Source organism: Oncorhynchus mykiss, chromosome 16, assembly GCF_057628025.1.
Source record: "Oncorhynchus mykiss isolate SJ-2025 chromosome 16, ASM5762802v1, whole genome shotgun sequence".
NCBI lineage: Eukaryota > Metazoa > Chordata > Actinopteri > Salmoniformes > Salmonidae > Oncorhynchus > Oncorhynchus mykiss.
In genome coordinates, this window is record NC_143037.1 from 41,239,684 (window position 1) to 41,258,053 (window position 18,370).

The 18,370-nt window shown below is 43.4% G+C and overlaps 2 protein-coding genes across 7 annotated transcripts; both read right to left on the bottom strand.

The window, feature by feature from the left end:
* Window positions 1-311: 311 nt before the first annotated feature.
* irag3a (inositol 1,4,5-triphosphate receptor associated 3a) lies at window positions 312-7,126 on the bottom strand. The gene is made up of 10 exons (XM_090201607.1): window positions 6,047-7,126; window positions 5,766-5,793; window positions 5,349-5,489; window positions 4,930-5,061; window positions 4,537-4,678; window positions 4,262-4,305; window positions 4,015-4,074; window positions 3,766-3,932; window positions 2,908-3,057; window positions 312-495 (listed from the first exon to the last, which is right to left on the bottom strand). Exons 1-10 carry the CDS (start codon window positions 6,187-6,189, stop codon window positions 345-347), a joined length of 1,158 nt encoding a protein of 385 aa, XP_090057733.1. The 5' UTR covers window positions 6,190-7,126; the 3' UTR covers window positions 312-344.
* Window positions 7,127-11,731: 4,605 nt separating this feature from the next.
* On the bottom strand, window positions 11,732-17,780 carry mkrn4 (makorin, ring finger protein, 4). Of its 6 annotated transcripts, none has more exons than XM_021565769.3 (8): window positions 17,290-17,780; window positions 16,294-16,428; window positions 15,906-16,189; window positions 14,134-14,270; window positions 13,516-13,772; window positions 13,279-13,386; window positions 12,961-13,081; window positions 11,732-12,823 (listed from the first exon to the last, which is right to left on the bottom strand). In XM_021565769.3, the coding sequence occupies exons 1-8, from the start codon at window positions 17,340-17,342 to the stop codon at window positions 12,674-12,676; spliced, it is 1,245 nt and encodes a 414-aa protein (XP_021421444.3). In that variant the 5' UTR covers window positions 17,343-17,780; the 3' UTR covers window positions 11,732-12,673. The 6 variants fall into 6 exon arrangements, with proteins under 6 accessions (XP_021421444.3, XP_021421443.3, XP_021421441.3 ...); XM_021565768.3 differs by having other exon boundaries at window positions 13,516-13,775; window positions 17,290-17,540; XM_021565766.3 differs by lacking the exon at window positions 17,290-17,780 and adding an exon at window positions 16,890-17,153 and having other exon boundaries at window positions 13,516-13,775.
* Between the last annotated feature and the right edge of the window lie 590 nt (window positions 17,781-18,370).

Below are 18,370 nucleotides of genomic sequence, written 5' to 3' on the forward strand. Positions count from 1 at the left end.
TATAAATCAGGTTTCCCATAGAAAAGCATTGGAAAACACAATGAAAAAAAATTCCTTGGATGGATTGTGCTCGGGGTTTCGCCTGCCAAATCAGTTCTGTTATACTCACAGACATTATTTTAACATTTTTAGAAACGTTAGAGTGTTTTGTATCTAATACTATCACGCATATGCATATCCTAGCTTCTGGGCCTGAGTAACAGGCATCTGGACGTGAAAATACTGCCCCCTATCCCAAATAAGTTTTTAAGGGCTTGTAAGTATGTATATCACTGTAAGGTCTACCTACACCTGTTGTATTCGGGCGCACGTGACAAATACAATTTGATTTGATTATAAGTGACTTACGTTCCGGTGATGCATTGGTCGGTGTGTGTCATAGTTTTCTCTCTGTTCCCTATCCTCCTCTCCGTCCTCTCCAGTGCAGCCTTGCCTTTATGTCTGCACCTTATTAGAGTATCCAAAGGTGAACTTTCACAGACACACATGCCATGTTAGAATACAACAACAAAGGCCCTTGTTTAGCCAATTCCTTGTTGTGTTATTGCGCCATTGTCGTGTTATTATTGTACCTCTGAACATGTGTATAATAGGGTCTAACTGTTGATGTGTTAAAATGCTGTCCCTCTCAGGGCCAGGTGTAGGCAATTGTCAATTAATGGCATGTGGCTGCCATGCCCAGTTATAAAAGCTGTGCTTTACCCTTTGTTTTGAGGGATCCCTTCACGATTGTACAGGCTGGTGTGCCTTGGGAGGACGGGGGCAGTGGCTGTGGTGTAATCTAAATTCTACTGTGACCCAAAATTGTAACCGTCTATGGCAAGGCGTGCCCCTCTTCGCTGGTAGCTGTTCTCCTCCCTTGGCACGCCTTCCTCGATATTGGTTTGGTGTGTGTTTATTGTGTGTTGGCCAGAGGATTGGAACATTATCGGAGTATTCGGAATATTGGAATATTACGAGACTTCAACGTGATTATTGAATAATCAGACAATGATTGTTGCAATAACCAAACTCAGTAAAAAAGGAAACATCCTCTCACTGTCAACTGCGTTTATTTTCAGCAAACGTAACGTGTAAATATTTGTATGAACATAACAAGATTCAACAAATGAGACATAAACTGAACAAGTTCTACAGACATGTGACTAACCCTGGGCATCTTTCTTTTGGTGTTTTCAGAGTCAGTAGAAAGGCCTCTTTAGTGTCCTAAGTTGTCATAACTGTGACCTTAATTGCCTACCGTCTGTAAGCTGTTAGTGTCTTAACGACCGTTCCACAGATGCATGTTAATGAATTGTTTATCGTTCATTGAACAAGCATGGAAAACAGTGTTTAAACCCTTTACAATGAAGATCTGTGAAGTTATTTGGATTTTTACGAATTATCTTTGAAAGACAGGAAAATGGATGTTTCTTGTTTTGCTGAGTTTATGATTTGTTTGTCAGCAGACACTGTGCTGAGCGCTAGGCCCTGAAGATATTGTCAAAATCTAACACCTTGATCACACTTAAAGTGTCATTGGGCAAAATGTGATGCAGCATCATCTGGATGTATGTGCAACAAAAGTTCAACATTCACATTCTGCTACCATTTCTGTCAAGCCGTCTATGCATACAGTTTGACTCATGAATGTACTTCTGGTGAACCAAAATGCAATGACGCTGTCGTTGTGATCGAGGCCTAAGCTTTTTACGAGTCCTATTGTGAAATAAAATCTAGTTTTGCTCCACTCCCTGACGCAAAGAACCGGTGTTTTATGCAACAATTTCAAAGACTTTACTGAGTTACAGTTCATATAAGTCAAAAAGTCAATCGAAATAAATTCATTAAGCCCTAATCTATGGATATCACATGACTGGGATATGCATCTGTTAGTCACAGAAACCTTTCTTTTTTTTTTGAGGTAGGGGCATGGATCGAAAAACCAGTCAGTATCTTCGACTCATCTCCTTTGCATAGAGTAGATCAGGCTGTTGATTGGGATCTGTGGAATGTTGTCCCATTCCTCTTCAACGGCTGTGCAAAGTTGCTGAATATTGGCGGTAACTGGAACAGGCTGTCGTACACATCTATCCAGAACATCCTAAACATGCTCAGTTGCTGAAATGTCTGGTGAGTATGCAAGCCATGGAAGAACTGGGACATGTTCAGTTTCCAGGAATCGTGTTCAGATCCTTGCGACATGGGGCCGGGTATTTATCATGCTGAAACACAAGGTGATGGCGGCAGATGAATGGCATGACAATGGGCCACAGGATCTCATTACTGTATCACTGTTCATTCAAATTGCCGTCGTGTTTGTTGTCCGTAGTTTATGCCTGCCCATACCATAGCCCCACTGCCACCATGGGGCACTCTGTTCACAAGGTTGATATCAGCAAACTGATCGGCCACACGGCGCCATACCATCTTAGGTTGTGAGGCCAGTTGGACGTACTGCCAAATTCTCTAAAATGATGTTGGAGGTGGCTTAAGGTAGAGAAATTAACATTCAATTCACTAGCAACGGCTCTGATGGACATTCCTGCAGTCAGCATGCCAGTTGCACGCTCCCTCAAAACGTGTGTATTGTGTTGTGTGACAAAACTGCACATTCGAGAGTCGCCTTTGTTTTTAATGATCATGCTGTTTAATCATATAAAGCTTCTTGATATGCCACACCTGTCAGGTAGATGGATTATCTTGGCAAAGAAGAAACGCTCACTAACAGGGATGTAAACAAATTTGGGCACAACAATTGTGCGTATGGAACATTTCTGGGATCTTTTAACATGGGTCCAATACTTTACATGTTGCGTTCATATTTTTGTTCAGTATAATTTAGTCCTGAGGACTTCCCCTTGCATATAAATAAGGTGTCGTATTGGCTACAGGGAATGTTATTTATGTGTAAATTCTATACTGTACCTCATGCTGTTTTTCTTGGTGTCCACTTCGTTTGGCTTGTGTGTGAGAGTGGGACAGGGTGCTGTATAGACTGGAGTGGGGTCTGGTTCAGGTGGTGACTGGACATCAGCAGCAACTGCTTGTTTGTTATCATCAGGGGCTTCATGTGGTCTTGAATCAGCAAAAAAGTTTTGGTTGGTGGCAGGGTTAGGGTCAATTCCAATTTAATTTGAAATTTCAATTAAATTCTTGAATTCACTCATGAAGTGGAGAAACATTTCATCTTTGGAATTGAATTGGAATTTAGTATGTCTACATATCCCAGGTAATGGAGTTAATGCATCAAACATTGACTATAGTATTTGTTTTAAATCATTTCAACTTGTATTTCTATATTTCATTTCCGGTATAGCTAGGCTGTCTGAACGGTGACTTGATCAGCCTGAAAGCCAGACGGAATTACATTTGAATTTGTGGAATTGTTGGGGATAATATTGAATTGGGAATTTAATTATTGGATTTGACCTAACATTGGAATTGAATGGAATTGAATTCTCTGAATTCAAAGAAGGACCTGGAATTTTAATCAAATTAAATGAAAATTACAGCGAGAAAATTTAAGTAAATTCAAATTTCCTTTAACCCTTGCATGTAGATACTGTATATTCCTATGTAGCACATGGGGATGCCTGAAGTGTCCCGCTTGCGTCACCTCATTGCTAGCTTTTGAGGTGGCGCGATCAGGCTAATATGCTTGAGGGAGGACGTTCATGTGTGTTTGTGAGGCAGAGGTCCCGAGTTTGCGCCAGGTATGGGCCGAATCGGGAGGAAGTGGTACTCGCTAAGCAAGCAGCGTGAAGTCCTTTACACCTACATTACCTGCCATCCAGGAAGGGAACATCCATCTCTTCTGTCTTGACCATGACTGAAGGGTTGGACTCTGTGATGGAGTCCATTGATGGAGATGGGGTTGAGAGTGACTTCTTGCCTATCCCATGATCTAATGAGAATGACTTCTGCAGCCCTCTTTCCAATTTTCTCTTTTCCTGGGGCAAAAGAATAGGCAGATAGTTGGTGGGCGTGGGTGCGTGCATGTCTTTGGAGAGGAAGGACTTGAACTGCGCAGACCTGGGCTTGTTTGTTGATCACTGCTATGCTGACCCTTCGACGACTTGCACCAATGTGCAACTAGAAGAACGAGAGGAAGGAAGAGAGTTAGGAAAGGGATTGGAGGTTAAAACAAGATAAAATTATGACACAATGTTATACATAGTGAATCTATTTTTATTTTGTTTTTATTTTACCTTTATTTAACTAAGTGAGTTAAGAACAAATTCTTAATATCCTCTGAATGAAGACAGGGAAGTGCTCCTACCTGCTGAGAGGTTTTATTGTCCTTCTGCCTGAACTCTCCTTCATCTGCAGCGAGAGATACACCAGTCAGATAACAGCATCTGTGCCTATCACATACCAAGCCATATTCAGGTAGACCGATGATGGTTCAGTGAACCATGCTTACGTGATAAGTAACCTCATCGACAACCTAGACCTGAAATCTAGGTCTAGGCTTTAGCTCAGCGGGCTAACACAGTCTTGTGGCGTGCGGGACATCAGAGTTTGAACCCAGACAGTTGCACTGGTGGTACTTACCTCTAGGGTCGCTGTAGTTCCTACGGAGGATTTTCCTGTTGAGTTTCTTGGTCTCGTCCAGCTCTGTGTCTCTCTCATTACGCCTCTTCAGGTTGTCAACGTGGCTCACCATCAGCTCCACCGCTCGACTCACACGAGCCTCCTACCATACAGAGTACAGCTACATTGAGTATGTATACAGTATGTGTGTAGGCAGAGTATATAAACATGTACTGAACCACAAAGAATAGCAGCTTCATTCTACTCAAGTCTCAAAGTATCAGTGACGAGTGTGATGATTGTGTCCTTCCCCATTGATTCAGTCATTGGGGTATAATGTGTAGCTGATCCAATCCATAATCAAAGTCTTGAGCTAGATAGACTGTACAGTAATGTCTGTGTGAGAGAGACTACCTGATGTACAGCTCCCAACACCTCTGCTGTGTTGGAGATTCTCTCCACTGTTCCTCCCAGTATATCCAGACACAGCTCTAGTTTCTGGAGGATCTTACTGCGTATACTGTCCAGACACAGAGCCTTTAGAGTCTGACAACACAGTGAGACAAGTCAAAATTATGTTACAGACACCCTCATACACAATACACCCCCCCCCCCCCCCCCCCCACACACACACACACACACAGTAGTGATATTCATTAGATAAAATAAGATACTAACTCATAGGTACTAACTCACACTTTCACTCTGGCTCAAACATAATTTATTATGATTAAGGGTCTCAGAGATTGGTGAGTGGAACAGGCTAGAGGGGAAACGTCCAATACTTCTCTTTCTTCATTGCAGTGACCCCATCCACCCTCCTCCTCCAATACCTCCAGTGTCTCCCGGCCTCTCATCAGCTCCAGCTGGATGTTCTCCTCAGCCAGGTTCCTAGCATGCTCCTCTGCCTGCAGCCTCTGCTTCAGGGTGTACTGGTCACTACGAAAGGCCAGCGCAATCTGGGAGAATGCATTCTGGATAGAATAGAATGGAATAGAACGGAATAGAAGATAATATAGTAGAATACAATACAATACAGTAGAATACAAAATAATCTAATAAATTAGAATAGAATTGTATAGGTCCTTAATGGGAAACGAATGTGTTACGGGCTTACCATACAACATCATAAGGGGGGACTGGGGTTGGGGGAATCCGATAGTATGCACAATACCCACACAAGGTGTATCCCTATGATTGCAATGCATCATAACATCATGTTAATGAGAACTACTGACGGATTGCCTTACCTCCACTTGTTCCTCTGACATCTTAGCACTGTGATAGAGGAAGGGAGGGACAGACCGATGAAGAGGGAGAGAGGGAGAGAGACACAGAGTAAGAAAGAGAAAGAGAGATGCCCAATGAACCAGCTCAAGACAACCAAACACATTACCAAACACATATCTGGGGCAATTGCAGGACTTGAACACTTTAACAACAAGTCTGGATTAGGGATGAGACGACCTGTTCTTGATCCTTACCAATATAGTGATGGTTATCGTCAGTCACACAGAGGATAAAACCTCACCTGGTGAAGCCTACGCGATCTATAATACACAGGTCATTCCATGGCGTAACCGGCTGCTGCTCTTCAATGGACTCTATGAATGAAAGACACCAACATGCCAAGTTATTCTTCCTAACTGGCCTCTGTATGAAAGACACCAACATGCCAAGTTATTATTCACGTCAGATCAGAGCCTTGCGCTTCACAGTGATACAACATCAGGATGGTCCCCAATAGAGCTCAAACTATCATTCATATCACGTCGCTGTTTTTACAAAAACACTTGTTTCCATCCTTTTTCACGAAAAGTATTCTTCGATAATTGCACACATGATATCCGCCCAACAACAGCAATGACATAATGACTCTGTTATTGCTAGAGAGGGCACACTAAGGTACTATACCTTCCTCACTGTCCTCACTGTCTAGCACGATTAGCATCTTGGTCGGCTGGTCACTTTGTTTAGGTGGCCCCTCATCAGGCTGGAAGAATAGAAACCCTGACTCACTTGGACATTATGAGCCCACTGTATACAGTCTGAATCATTAGCAGAGGGTTTGTATAGCCAGAAGAGAGATGCTCTGACTCACCTGAGGGTGCATAGCATGGATCGGCACCATAGCAGCAGAACGATGCTACTGGAGAATGGGGACCAAAGACAACTGCTCCCTGTCCCTTGGACCAAAGCCAAAGTAAGAAAGTAGAATACATGTAAAATAATCAAGAAGGCAAGAACAAGACTGCATATCTGCATATCACTCTGAGAGGAAAAAAAAGAGAGTAGAATTCCTTACCATCTGTCTTACTCCATTGATCTCTTCACTCGCTCTGTCAGTCTCAGAGGACTACACTCAGGACGTCAGTAATCCTATTATGAGATCCTCAGTCAGGGAAGTAGACCATGATAAGTACAGTACCTATTAGGTGCTACCTAAACCAGCTCAGTGTGTGTGTGTGTGTGTGTGTGTGTGTGTGTGTGTGTGTGTGTGTGTGTGTGTGTGTGTGTGTGTGTGTGTGCGTGTGCGTGTGCGTGTGCGCGTGCGTGCGTGCGTGTCAACTCACACCATCACTGCTTAGGCGTGTGTGTGTTGTTACGTAAAAACAAACAATCAGGGCTGTCAGCTGGGGAGCTACAGGAGAGCAAGCAATGAGTGTGGGCATTGCAGCCTGGTCTCATAGACTAACATAGTAAACATAGCAACATAGTAACATAGTAAATGTAAATCCAAGACACTCAAATGAGTATGATATGTTGTTGGGCAGACAGGCTTCACCCTGGCTCCACTTCCGATTATGCACATCACACTGGCAACTCTCTTGCTTACCCGCAGCTAACCAGTCACCACCAGCCTTCTAGTTTGTTACCCTTTGTCTGGTTAAGAAACACACGTTGCTTTACGAAATTAAAAACAATAACAGCATTGAGTTTAATGATAAAACAACAGTCAAGCTATGTTTTTCTCTACCTTGAGTATAGAAAAGTAGGCGGTCCTTGAATTTTTAGTCTCGCTCAACCCTTCCACTTTCCCCACTGCATTTTATATCCAGGTTCTGTAGCAAAACGGCTAGAGAGATTACCGTTCAAAAGATATGACCCATAACACAGGCGATATGTTTTTTTCTTTCTATCATGCATTGGAAGGCTATAGCTAACAACCTGGGGAGCGTTCAGTAGGATGCAATGTCTAGGAACGTTCAGATAGGCATATGCTATGTAGAACAAACATGCCTCTCTGACATGTAGAGTAAGGAATAACGTTGGCTCCATTCATGGAATTTCTATATGCAACATTCGAGAACGTTTTGCAACGAATGTGGCCCTTTTAACATGACCATTTGTCGGCACAGAAAGAAAGGAAAAGGGATACCAAACAATTTATTGACTAAATTCCTCTTGCCACTACAATATATCCGACTGTGTAAATAACTTTATTTTGAGTTAATGTGGACCCAGTGACTGAGACATGGACCAGGACTCGAGCACTTCTGCCATAGGTACTTGTGACTCGACCATTGGTGACTCGGACACGAGCACAGGGGACTCAAGGTTTAGTGACTGACACCTCTCCCTCTCTCTTTGTGCAAAAGTGTCATAAAGGCAAAGTATGGCGACTTTGAAGAATCTCAAATATAAAATAGATTTAGCTTGTTTAACACTTTTTTGGGTTACTACATGAGTCCATGTGTAATTTCATAGTTTTGATGTCTTCACTATTATTCTACAATGTAGAAACTAGTAAAAAATTAAGAAAAACCCTGGAATGAGTAGGTGTGACCAAACTTTTGACTGGTACTGTATGTCTATATACATATATAGTTTATTAGGTACACCACCCCAATCACAAAAATGGTTTTCTCCTACAGACAGTGAGTCACGTGGACGTGACTTGCTATATAAAGCAGGCAAACGGGCATCGAGGCATTCCGTTACTGTTCGATTCAAATGTGCAAATCGAGTGACCTAAGAGAATTTGAGCATGGTATGATCGTCGGTGCCGGGCGTGCAGGTTCCAGTATCTCAGACACGTCTGGCCTTCTGGGCTTTTCACGGACGACAGTGTCTAGGGTTTACCGAGAATGGGGCGACAAACAAAAACTCGGCAGTCCTTGTCACGGATGGGCTATTGCAACAGACAAACACACCGGGTCCCACTCATAGATAAAAACAATAAGAAGCAGCTCCAGTGGGCACGTGATCACACTGGACAATTGAGTACTGGAAAAACATTGCCTTGTCCCACGAATCCTGGTTCCTGTTGCGTCATGCTGGTGGCAAAGTCAGGATTTGGCGTAAGCAGCATGAGTCCATGGCCCCATCCTATTTGGTGTCAACGGTACAGGCTGGGTGGTGTAATACCAATTGAGCAATGTTTCCATGCCCCAAAGAATTCAGGTTGTTCTGAAGGCTAAGGGGGTCTGACCCGTTTATAGATTGGTGTACCTAATAAAAATGACAGAGAACCGAGGCAGGTAGGAGTAGCGATTTTATAGCGACGTTACAGCTGTGACTAGACAGTGTGAGGCGGGTTCAGAGAGGGAAAAGACATGCCAGGGGAAACAGTATGGGAGAAGTAGTCTGACACAGGAGGGACAGCACCTCAAACATAGAGGATGTGTACTCCAAGGATGCGGAGACCAACTGGCAAGTGTCTTCACTGATATTTTCAACCTGTAATAGTCTGTAATACCAACATGTTTCAGGCAGACTACCATAGTCTCTGTGGTTCGAAAGGCTAGTCAAGGCTCACATCAACACCATTATCCTAGAAACCCTAGACCCACTCCAATTTGAATACCACCCAAATAGATCCACAGAATAATCTCTATTGCTCTCAACACTGCCCTTTCTCATCTGGACAAAAGGAACACCTATGTGAGAATGCTATTCATTGACTACAGCTCAGCGTTCAACACCATAGTGCCCTCAAAGCTCATCACTAAGCTAAGGACCCTGGGACTAAACACCTCCCTCTGCAACTAGGTCCTGGACTTCCTGACGCCCGCCCCCAGGTGGTAAGGGTAGGTAACAACACATCCGCCACGCTGATCCTCAACACAGGTGCCCCTCTGGGGTGCGTGCTCAGTCCCCTCCTGTACTCCCTGTTCACCCATGACTGCAAGGCCAAGCAAGACTCCAACACCATCATCAAGTTTGCCGATGATGCAAGAGTGGTAGGCCTGATCACCGACAACGACGAGACAGCCTATAGGGAGGTCAGAGACCTGGCCGTACGGTGCCAGGACAACAACCTCTCTCAACGTGATAAAGACAAAGGAGATGATTGTGGACTTCAGGAATAGGAGGACCGATCATGCCCCCATTCTCATCAACGGGGCTGTAGTGGAACAGGTTGAGAGCTTCAAGTTCCTTGGTGTCCACATCACCAACAAACTATCATAGTCCAAACACACTAAGACAGTCGTGAAGAGGGCATGACAAAACCTATTCCCCCTCAGGAGGCTGAATGATTTGGCATGGGTCCTCAGATCCTCATGTGACAAATAGAATTGGATTGGATTTGAGACATACAGTACATATTCACTTATACTGGTATCCCCTTCTCTGTTTTGTCTTTTTTCTAACTGCTGTTAAGTCTGACGTTGTTTTGATCTCTGGTTGTTTGTGTTTTATTGTAAAGCAACTTTAGGTCCTTGAAAAACGTTACTTAAATCCCATGTATTATTATTATTATATACATATTTGGCATCAGCCAATGTGATTTGAGGTGCAGTCCGTAACACCACCCCTCAGAAGCTTGCATAGTCCCCTCAGTCTGTCTCTGCACTGGGGTGTGATGAGGGGCCAGGGACTCCCAGGAGCTGGACAATCAGAGCAGGCTCCCCCTGCCGGAGACATTCTAGCAGAAGGAGAATACTGGTCCTGTAAAGTACGAGGTGGAGGAAGGATAAAAGGCTCAGTTGGAAGGCGACTGGTTTGCTGAGGAGAAGACCATAGCTAAGGGTGATTGTTCGTTGTGAATGTAAAACAGTATACTATAGTTTTGTGTATAGCTACAATGAAAATATTAGCTATAGGCCTACTCAATGCTTTTCACATGTGCATTAAGATTTAGTGGAACAAACTCTGACATGTAATTTCTCCAGTGGTGTAAAGCACTTAAAAGTATGTTTTACTTAAGTCGTTTTTGGGGATATCTGTACTTCACTGTTAATATTTGACTACTTTTACTTCACTACATTCCTAAAGAAGTGTACTTTACTCCATACATTTTCCCATGACACCCAAAAGTGCTGGTTACATTTTGAATGGCTAGCAGGACAGGGAAAAGCTCCAATTCATGCACTTATGAGGACAACCCTTGTCATCCCTACTGCCTCACTAAACAAAAACACTTTGTTTGTAAATTATGTCTGAGTGATGTTGTGTCCCTGGCAGTCCATAATTTTTTATTTCAAAAAAATAAAAATTTAAATGGTGCCAACTGGTTTGCTTAATATAGGGAATTTGAAATTCTGTACTTTTAAATACATTGACTTTCTTTACATAAGTATATTTAAAACTAAATATTTGTACTCTATTTTATTGGGTGATTTTCACATGAGTCATTTTCTGTTAAAGGCATTACTTTTACTCAAGTATGACAATTGGTAACTTTTTCTATCACCGCATTTCTCCAATTTACCATCGTTTCGGCATATTTCTGCCTGGCAAAGTGTGGATGCAGCGGTCCGGGTCTGACCGTCGCTGGAACACCCACAGAGCGTGGAGGGCACTGGCAGCCCCCCCCCCCCATGAAGAGAGCAACAACCGAGAGAATCCATCAAACCCTTGCTGGCTGGAGCTACAGAACCATTTAACTGTATGTATTAGAAGTGATTCACTTTCACAATACAAAACGTGCAAGTCATCCACACCAAGCTGTTTTGATGACAACCACTACAGGATTGTGGCTTTAGTATGAAAAGGTTAAAACAATCAACCCAATGACCAAGTGTGACATGAAGCCAGCAACGGCTGTATTTAGACAGGCAGCCCAATAGGGATGTTGTTTTTACAAAATCAGATCGGTCAACACATCAAATTTGGGCTGCTTGTGTAAACAAACTTTATTGGCTTCAAGTCAAACTTGGTTACTGGTGTGTGTTCAACAGTCATACTGAAGCCAAAACAGTATACAGTGGTAGTCATCAAACCCCGAAGCAGGTTAGACAGAATGAGCAAAAACAATTAATAAAAACAGGCAAACTGTGAAACTATGTTTATTCTCTTTTCTGTGCGTGCAAATACAAACAGGTTAGAAGTAATAAAAATCAGACATTAGGGTCTTCAATCAGCATGTCAACAGGAGTGTCATGCCCTGTCAACAGTACAGTAAAGCATCTCAAGTACAGTGGAGACTGCTGAGGGGAGAATGGCTCATAATGGCTGGAATGGTATCAAAAACATGGTTTTTCATATGTTTGATACCATTCCCGCACATTATTATGAGCCGTCCTCTCCTCAGCAGCCTCCACTTTCAAGTATGTCAGACAAGAGACAAATAGCAGGGCAGGGCAAGGTATTGCCCGGAGGCATGGCAAGATTTGTATGATGCTATAGGAGTAAATCGCCATATCTTAGGTCAAGGCAAAGTATACTTCCAATTTAGACATAAAAAATATAAACTACACATTCTAAAAAATAAAAAAAATCTCACTTTCTAAATGGTGCAAATGGCAAGTAACACTTTTTTTTAAACATTTTTTAAACAGGACCAACCAATGGAACAGAGGGCAATCAATTGACCAACTAATCAATTAACCCAGCCTCTACTTGCAATGAACCAACGCCATCAACAGCAAGAGAAGAACCAATCTTCCTGTCTAACAACCAGCCCTGGATCCAACCAAAAGTTTAGCGGTTTGTTAGGACTGTTCATATCAAGCGTGGGAGGCTTAACAATCCTAGTAAGCGAACCAGTGGTAATCCTAGCCTTCGGTACAGTTCTTCAAGCAACAGGTCTGCAAGTGCTGGGCCTATACCTCAAACAATTATTTTGCCCACCAGGAGAGCAGATATATGCAGCATATATAGGGACTTCAGTTCTGAGAGACAGTGAGTGAATAAATGGCAGTCTTCTTTAATTGGGTTAGAGTAGATGACCTAGCCAACCATTGCATACCAAATCCTTGGAGCAGGGTGGTGCTCAGAATAGGTCATAATCGTCATATTCACTCAGGTACAAGGGGAACTCATCGTCATCCTCATCCTCCAGCAAGTCATCCAGCAGAGTCATAGCAATGACATAGTCAAGAAGTTGTAGGCTGCCCAAGTCATCCAGACTCATCGCATGGTGCTATTGGAAAAGAGCAACAAAAAAAAACTTCTGCAATTTAGAAATGCATTGAGTGGTCACAATATCAAATGTCTGTTCCCGTTTACATGTATCTATGTTAAAATGTGTGTGAAGCAAAAGCGATGCCAAATATTTACAGAATGTGCTGATCTGCGTCGGCGAGGTGGTCGGTAGCCATGAGGCAGGTCATGCCAATAGAGACACTCAGTCTTGAAGGGACAGCATCCATGACGCATGAAGAAACTACATCTTCTTTTACTGAAAAAAAAAAAAAAACAGGGATGTGACCAGGACAACAGAATCAGAATTTTGGCTAGGGGACAGGGGCATTTCAATAACATGAATGGAGGAATAGCAGGAATTCTTGATTAATCAGGAAGAAACGCATTCCTTTAAAGCCAATATCCCAGAAAGAGCACTATTTGACAATTCTAGACAGAATGACAAACGCTAACCTGCATTTCGCTTTGAAGTTACGGATGAGGGTTTCCTTTGGTTGTCCCTCCACCCAGTACTTGTTAGGGATGTAAAACGCGGACTTCACTCTGCACTGTGGGCAGCTCCTTTGGGAAAGAAGACAAATGTTTAGCCCTTCCAGGCAAGTAAAAAAATAAAAAGAACACCCTTAGTAAAACAACTTTAAAAAAAAAATTTTAAATACTGCCATAAACTATGCTGCCCTGCCATCTTACTTTATAACTTCTTCATGGAAGTTTTTGGTTTTCCTCCAGGTGACAATGCAGCTCAGGCAGAAAGGATGGCTGCAGTTGGGCAGGATGCCAAAGCGCCTCTCCTCAGCACTGGTCTTCTCGTACACAGTCTCCATGCAGATGCCACAGGTCACATCTTTACTTTGGTTGAAGGATTCCGTATGCTCCTGGGCCGTCTGGAAGGCAGCAGTGGCAGAGGAGGCACCATGCTCTGCTGCTACCTCCAGGGTGGAAGGCTCCTGCTAACAACAAATGTAACAGGCTTCATTGTGCTGCTTAGCAGTATTACTTCCACGCTCAACATCCTAACCAGTAGGTGAACTTGTGTGTTGGCGAGGCAGAGGGCACATGGTCGCTCTGCTTGACAATATATTAACCAACTGCGCCACCGAAAATGATCCAATTCAGCAGCAGTGACCTTTCAAGCTGTGGCACAAGCATCTAGGACAAACTTGAATCCCTTAAACAAAGAACAAATACTAAATATTTCCATGTGCTATCTGGGTATATTCTACATCTCGACTTTGAGATTGCATTAAAAAAATTAAAAATCCTTGAGGTAGCAGAGAAAGTAACCTAATTTCCATAACGATGACAAACCTGCTGATTGACTAGAGGCCTCCATTCGCCTGCTTGAGCCGACAGTGTGCTGGATGGAACTGTAGTTTGGGCCGATGTCTCAGGACACTGTTGGACTGAAGCTTGGGGCTCTGGGACATGAGCATGTGATGACTCCGCTGCAAATAAAGGAACATTAGTAGTACTTAGTCGTAACACACACAAACTCAACAAAACAAGAAACGTCCCTTCTCCAGGACCCTGTCTTTCAAAGATAATTTGTAAAAATCCAAATAACTTCACAGCTCTTCATTGTAAAGGGTTTCCCATGCTTGTTCAATGAACCATAAACGAATGAACATACACCTGTGGAATGGTCGTTAAGACACTAACAGCTTACAGAAGGTAGGCAATTAAGGTCACAGTTATGAAAACGTAGGACACTAGAGGAGGCCTTTCTTACTAACTCTGAAAAACACCAAAAGAAAGATGCCCAGGGTCCCTGCTCATCTGCATGAACGTGCCTTAGGCATGCTGCAAGGAGGCATGAGGACTGCAGATGTGGCCAGAGCAATAAATTGCCATATCCGTACTGTGAGACACCGCTACAAGGAAACAGGACGGGCAGCTGATCGTCCTCACAGTGGCAGACCACGTGTAACACCTGCACAGGTTCGGGACAGCCAAACATCACACCTGCGGGACAAGTACAGGATGTCGGCAACAACAACTGTCCGAGTTACACCAGGAACGCACAATCCCTCCATCAGTGATCAGACTGTCCGCAATAGGCTGAGAGGCTGGACTGAGGGCTGGTAGGCCCGTTGTACGGCAGGGCCTCACCAGAAACGTCACCTATGGGCACAAACCTGTCGCTGGACCAGACAGGACTGGCAAAAACTGACGAGTCGCAGTTTTGTCTCACCAGGGGTGATGGACAGATTAGCGTTTATTGTCGAAGGAATGAGCATTATACCGAGGCCTGTTCTCTAAAGCGGGAACGATTTGGAGGTGGAGGGACCGTCATGGTCTGGGGTGGTGTGTCACAGCACCATCGGATTGAGGCTGTCATTGCAGGGAATCTCAACACTGTGCTTTACAGGGAAGACATCCTCCTCCCTCATGTGGTACCCTTCCTGCAGGCTCATCCTGACATGACAATGCCACCAGCCATACTGCTCGTTCTGTGCGTGATTTCCTGCAAGACAGGAATGTCTGTGTCCTGCCATGGCCAGCGAAGAGCCCAGATCTCAATCTCATTGAGCATGTCTGGGACCTGTTGGATCGGAGGGTGGGGGCTAGGGCCTTTCCCCCCAGAAATGTCCAGGAACTTGCAGGTGCCTCGGTGGAAGAGTGGGGTAACATCTCACAGCAAGAACTGGCAAATCTGGTGCAGTCCATGAGGAGGAGATGCTGCATTAAGTACTGCAGTGCTGGTGGCCACACCAGATACTGACTTAATTTTGACCCCTCCCTTTGTTCAGGGACACATTATTCAAGTTCTGTTAGTCACATGTCTGTGGGACTTGTTCAGTTTATGTCGGTTGTTGAATCGTTATGTTCATACAAATATTTACCCACGTTTGGTTTGCTGAAAATAAACGCAGTTGACGTTTCTTTTTTTGAGTTTACATACAGTCAAATTCCTCTGTACAGTACGACAATACAGCATCCTAGTCCCAGATCAATTTGAGCAACCTTGCTAACCCCTACGGTCATTGTAATGCCAAACATTTGAGTTTGCAAGACTGGACAAACAGATCAGGAACCAGGTCAACAGTATACCCCGATACCAGGGTAAAACCTAGTCATACCCCGTCGGTGCGGTGACGTTTGCGATGAACCTTCGGCTACATCCTCTTCTGTGATATCAGTGTTCTGACGGCCAAAGTTGTGTTGGAGGTGTGCTACATAGGTCTGCATGGACTCTGCACCCCGGCGTCCTTGGCTGTAGAAGCCCTGTGCCTGCAGTAGAGATGGCTCTGATCCTCTACGTTCTGGTAGTGCATGGCCAACCCACGGGGTGTGAACCACAGGTGCTGAACCCCTCCTACTCAACCCCGCACTGGCTGCCTCAGGATCAGTGACGTGGAGATATCTGTAGAATAGGCAAAACATAATTAAATGACTCAGAAAGTAGGTAGTGTAAAGGTTTATAAGGTAGTCTAAGTAAGTCAGGTCATTATGAATTTAATGTCTCACCTGCAGCCATCTCCAAACCAGCATCCACCTTTCTGGAAGTACCTGCATATTTGGGATGTCGGCGGCAACACTGATGGCAACTCGTGTAGATAATGACAGCGCGAACCGAATCTGCATGAACCGTTCAAGAATTGCCTGTAAAACAGATGTCATGGAACCATCACATTCACTGTAGATTTGAGACTCGGCATACAAAAAAAGAAAGATATAACCTGTCGAGACTGCAAGACAAGCTCATGCTCTTCTCGATGTGGGTGTGTAGTGACCGGGGTTCGAAGCCTTTTAACCGAACATGTTAGTTACGCGTTAGCTAGCTAGTTAGCAACTAGAGGCAATGAAGTCCATAGCAACGGCATCTCAAAAGTGTAGTTATAACGATTTCCAATTAACGTCAAATCAATAACTGCTCTTAAGAGTCATTATGCTTTAGTCGTACAAGAACTTGTGTGCGCTACAACCGGATGTAAACATCATTGCAACAGATCAAGACACGCCTAGTGCGCGTTAGGTTAATCGAAGACTAAACCATTTTTTTTCAGAATAGATGGGCTGTGTTTGCGAAACCCGACCCAGTTCTCAAACCAAAAAAAACATACCTGCAAATCTTTCTATTAATTGAAGGACGTTCATAAGAGTCATGGTACGGAAACCCATATTGTTCCATTATTGCTTGTCAAATAAAAGTCGTCTTTGTTTTTCAAGACCCGACTACAGCAAATGGCACACAAGCGGTTAACATACTACGTCACATGCCTCGTGCTCCACCACAACTTCACTTTTGTTCATGTTATTCAAATATAACAAGTCGGCAAACAATAGTCAAGACCTGTGCAGCAGCCAACGACAACAAAAAAGTGCCCTGTGCAGCAGAACATTTTCAGAGGAAGATGAATTGTAGGCCTAGTACTGAACAAATGAATTGCATTTAGTCACACAGTTCTTTCAAACAAACCGCATTCAAGGCCATATGAAACAAGTTCATTTTGGGATGCATACCTACAAGTCACACCACTACGAAAATGCGAAGATTGCCCTATATCTGACTCCATTTTGTGGCCTGCGTCTTGTTGAGGTTATTACCCCCCCCCCCCTCAAAAACACTAGCTATAAACTTTTCAGCAAAATAGAAAGTGGGCGTTACTTTCCTATCTATCCAATTAGGAAAGGAACCAATGGGGGATTCGATTAATCTGGCCCGGGTAGACGTGTTTTGCACCGGGAGAAGGAATCGGGCAGCTTCATGTCGTGAGCCAGGTGCCCCGTTCAAAGTCCACTGCGAAGTCGGCTCAAAACAAAAGTGACGTAATTCGTACGTGAGTACGATTCTATTTTCATATGCAACATCGATAGCTTTTCAAAATATGTATCTGCCTTCCCGATGAAAACTAGTTTGAAACTGCAAACACATTTTAAATGGAAAAGAGAGGTATGGTCCTGGACGATGCGCCATGCTGCCTTGTTGACATGACCAAGCAGCGCAGATCACTGATCGATTTGAGAGTGGCGTTCGCTTTTGCCCGTTCGCGTCACGGGTAATAGACCGGCACCCTGTAGCTCAGCATAATCGAATCCGCAAAAAAAAGCCATGATCAAACATCACATCCGACCAATAGGAACACCACCCTAATTAAGCATAAATGTATCAATAACTGTAAATGTCTCATTAAAATATTGCATATGATAATTTACTGGAATGTACTAGTCTTTGAGATTACCTTTGTAATAAAAAGCAGTATATCAAATGCATATTAAATACAAAAATTGAGACACAATCATGTACAAAAACTATTAAAGTGCTGCAACTTGTATCGGTTCATTATTTGGGCGAAGTCACAAAAATAACGATTGCCTTCACAGAGGTTTTGCCATTCTGATATCTTGAAAAACTGTTTCAACTGGAGATAAATTGGGAACAATAGAATATTCTATCTCAAGTGCCTCTAACAAAATTTGGCCTCACAAAAGGACACTCCCATATAATAGACTGATAAAACTTACAAACTTACTTTTGGGGGAAAATTTGTGAATACATACTATATACATTAGCTACATATACTGCAATTGGAAAACATTTTAG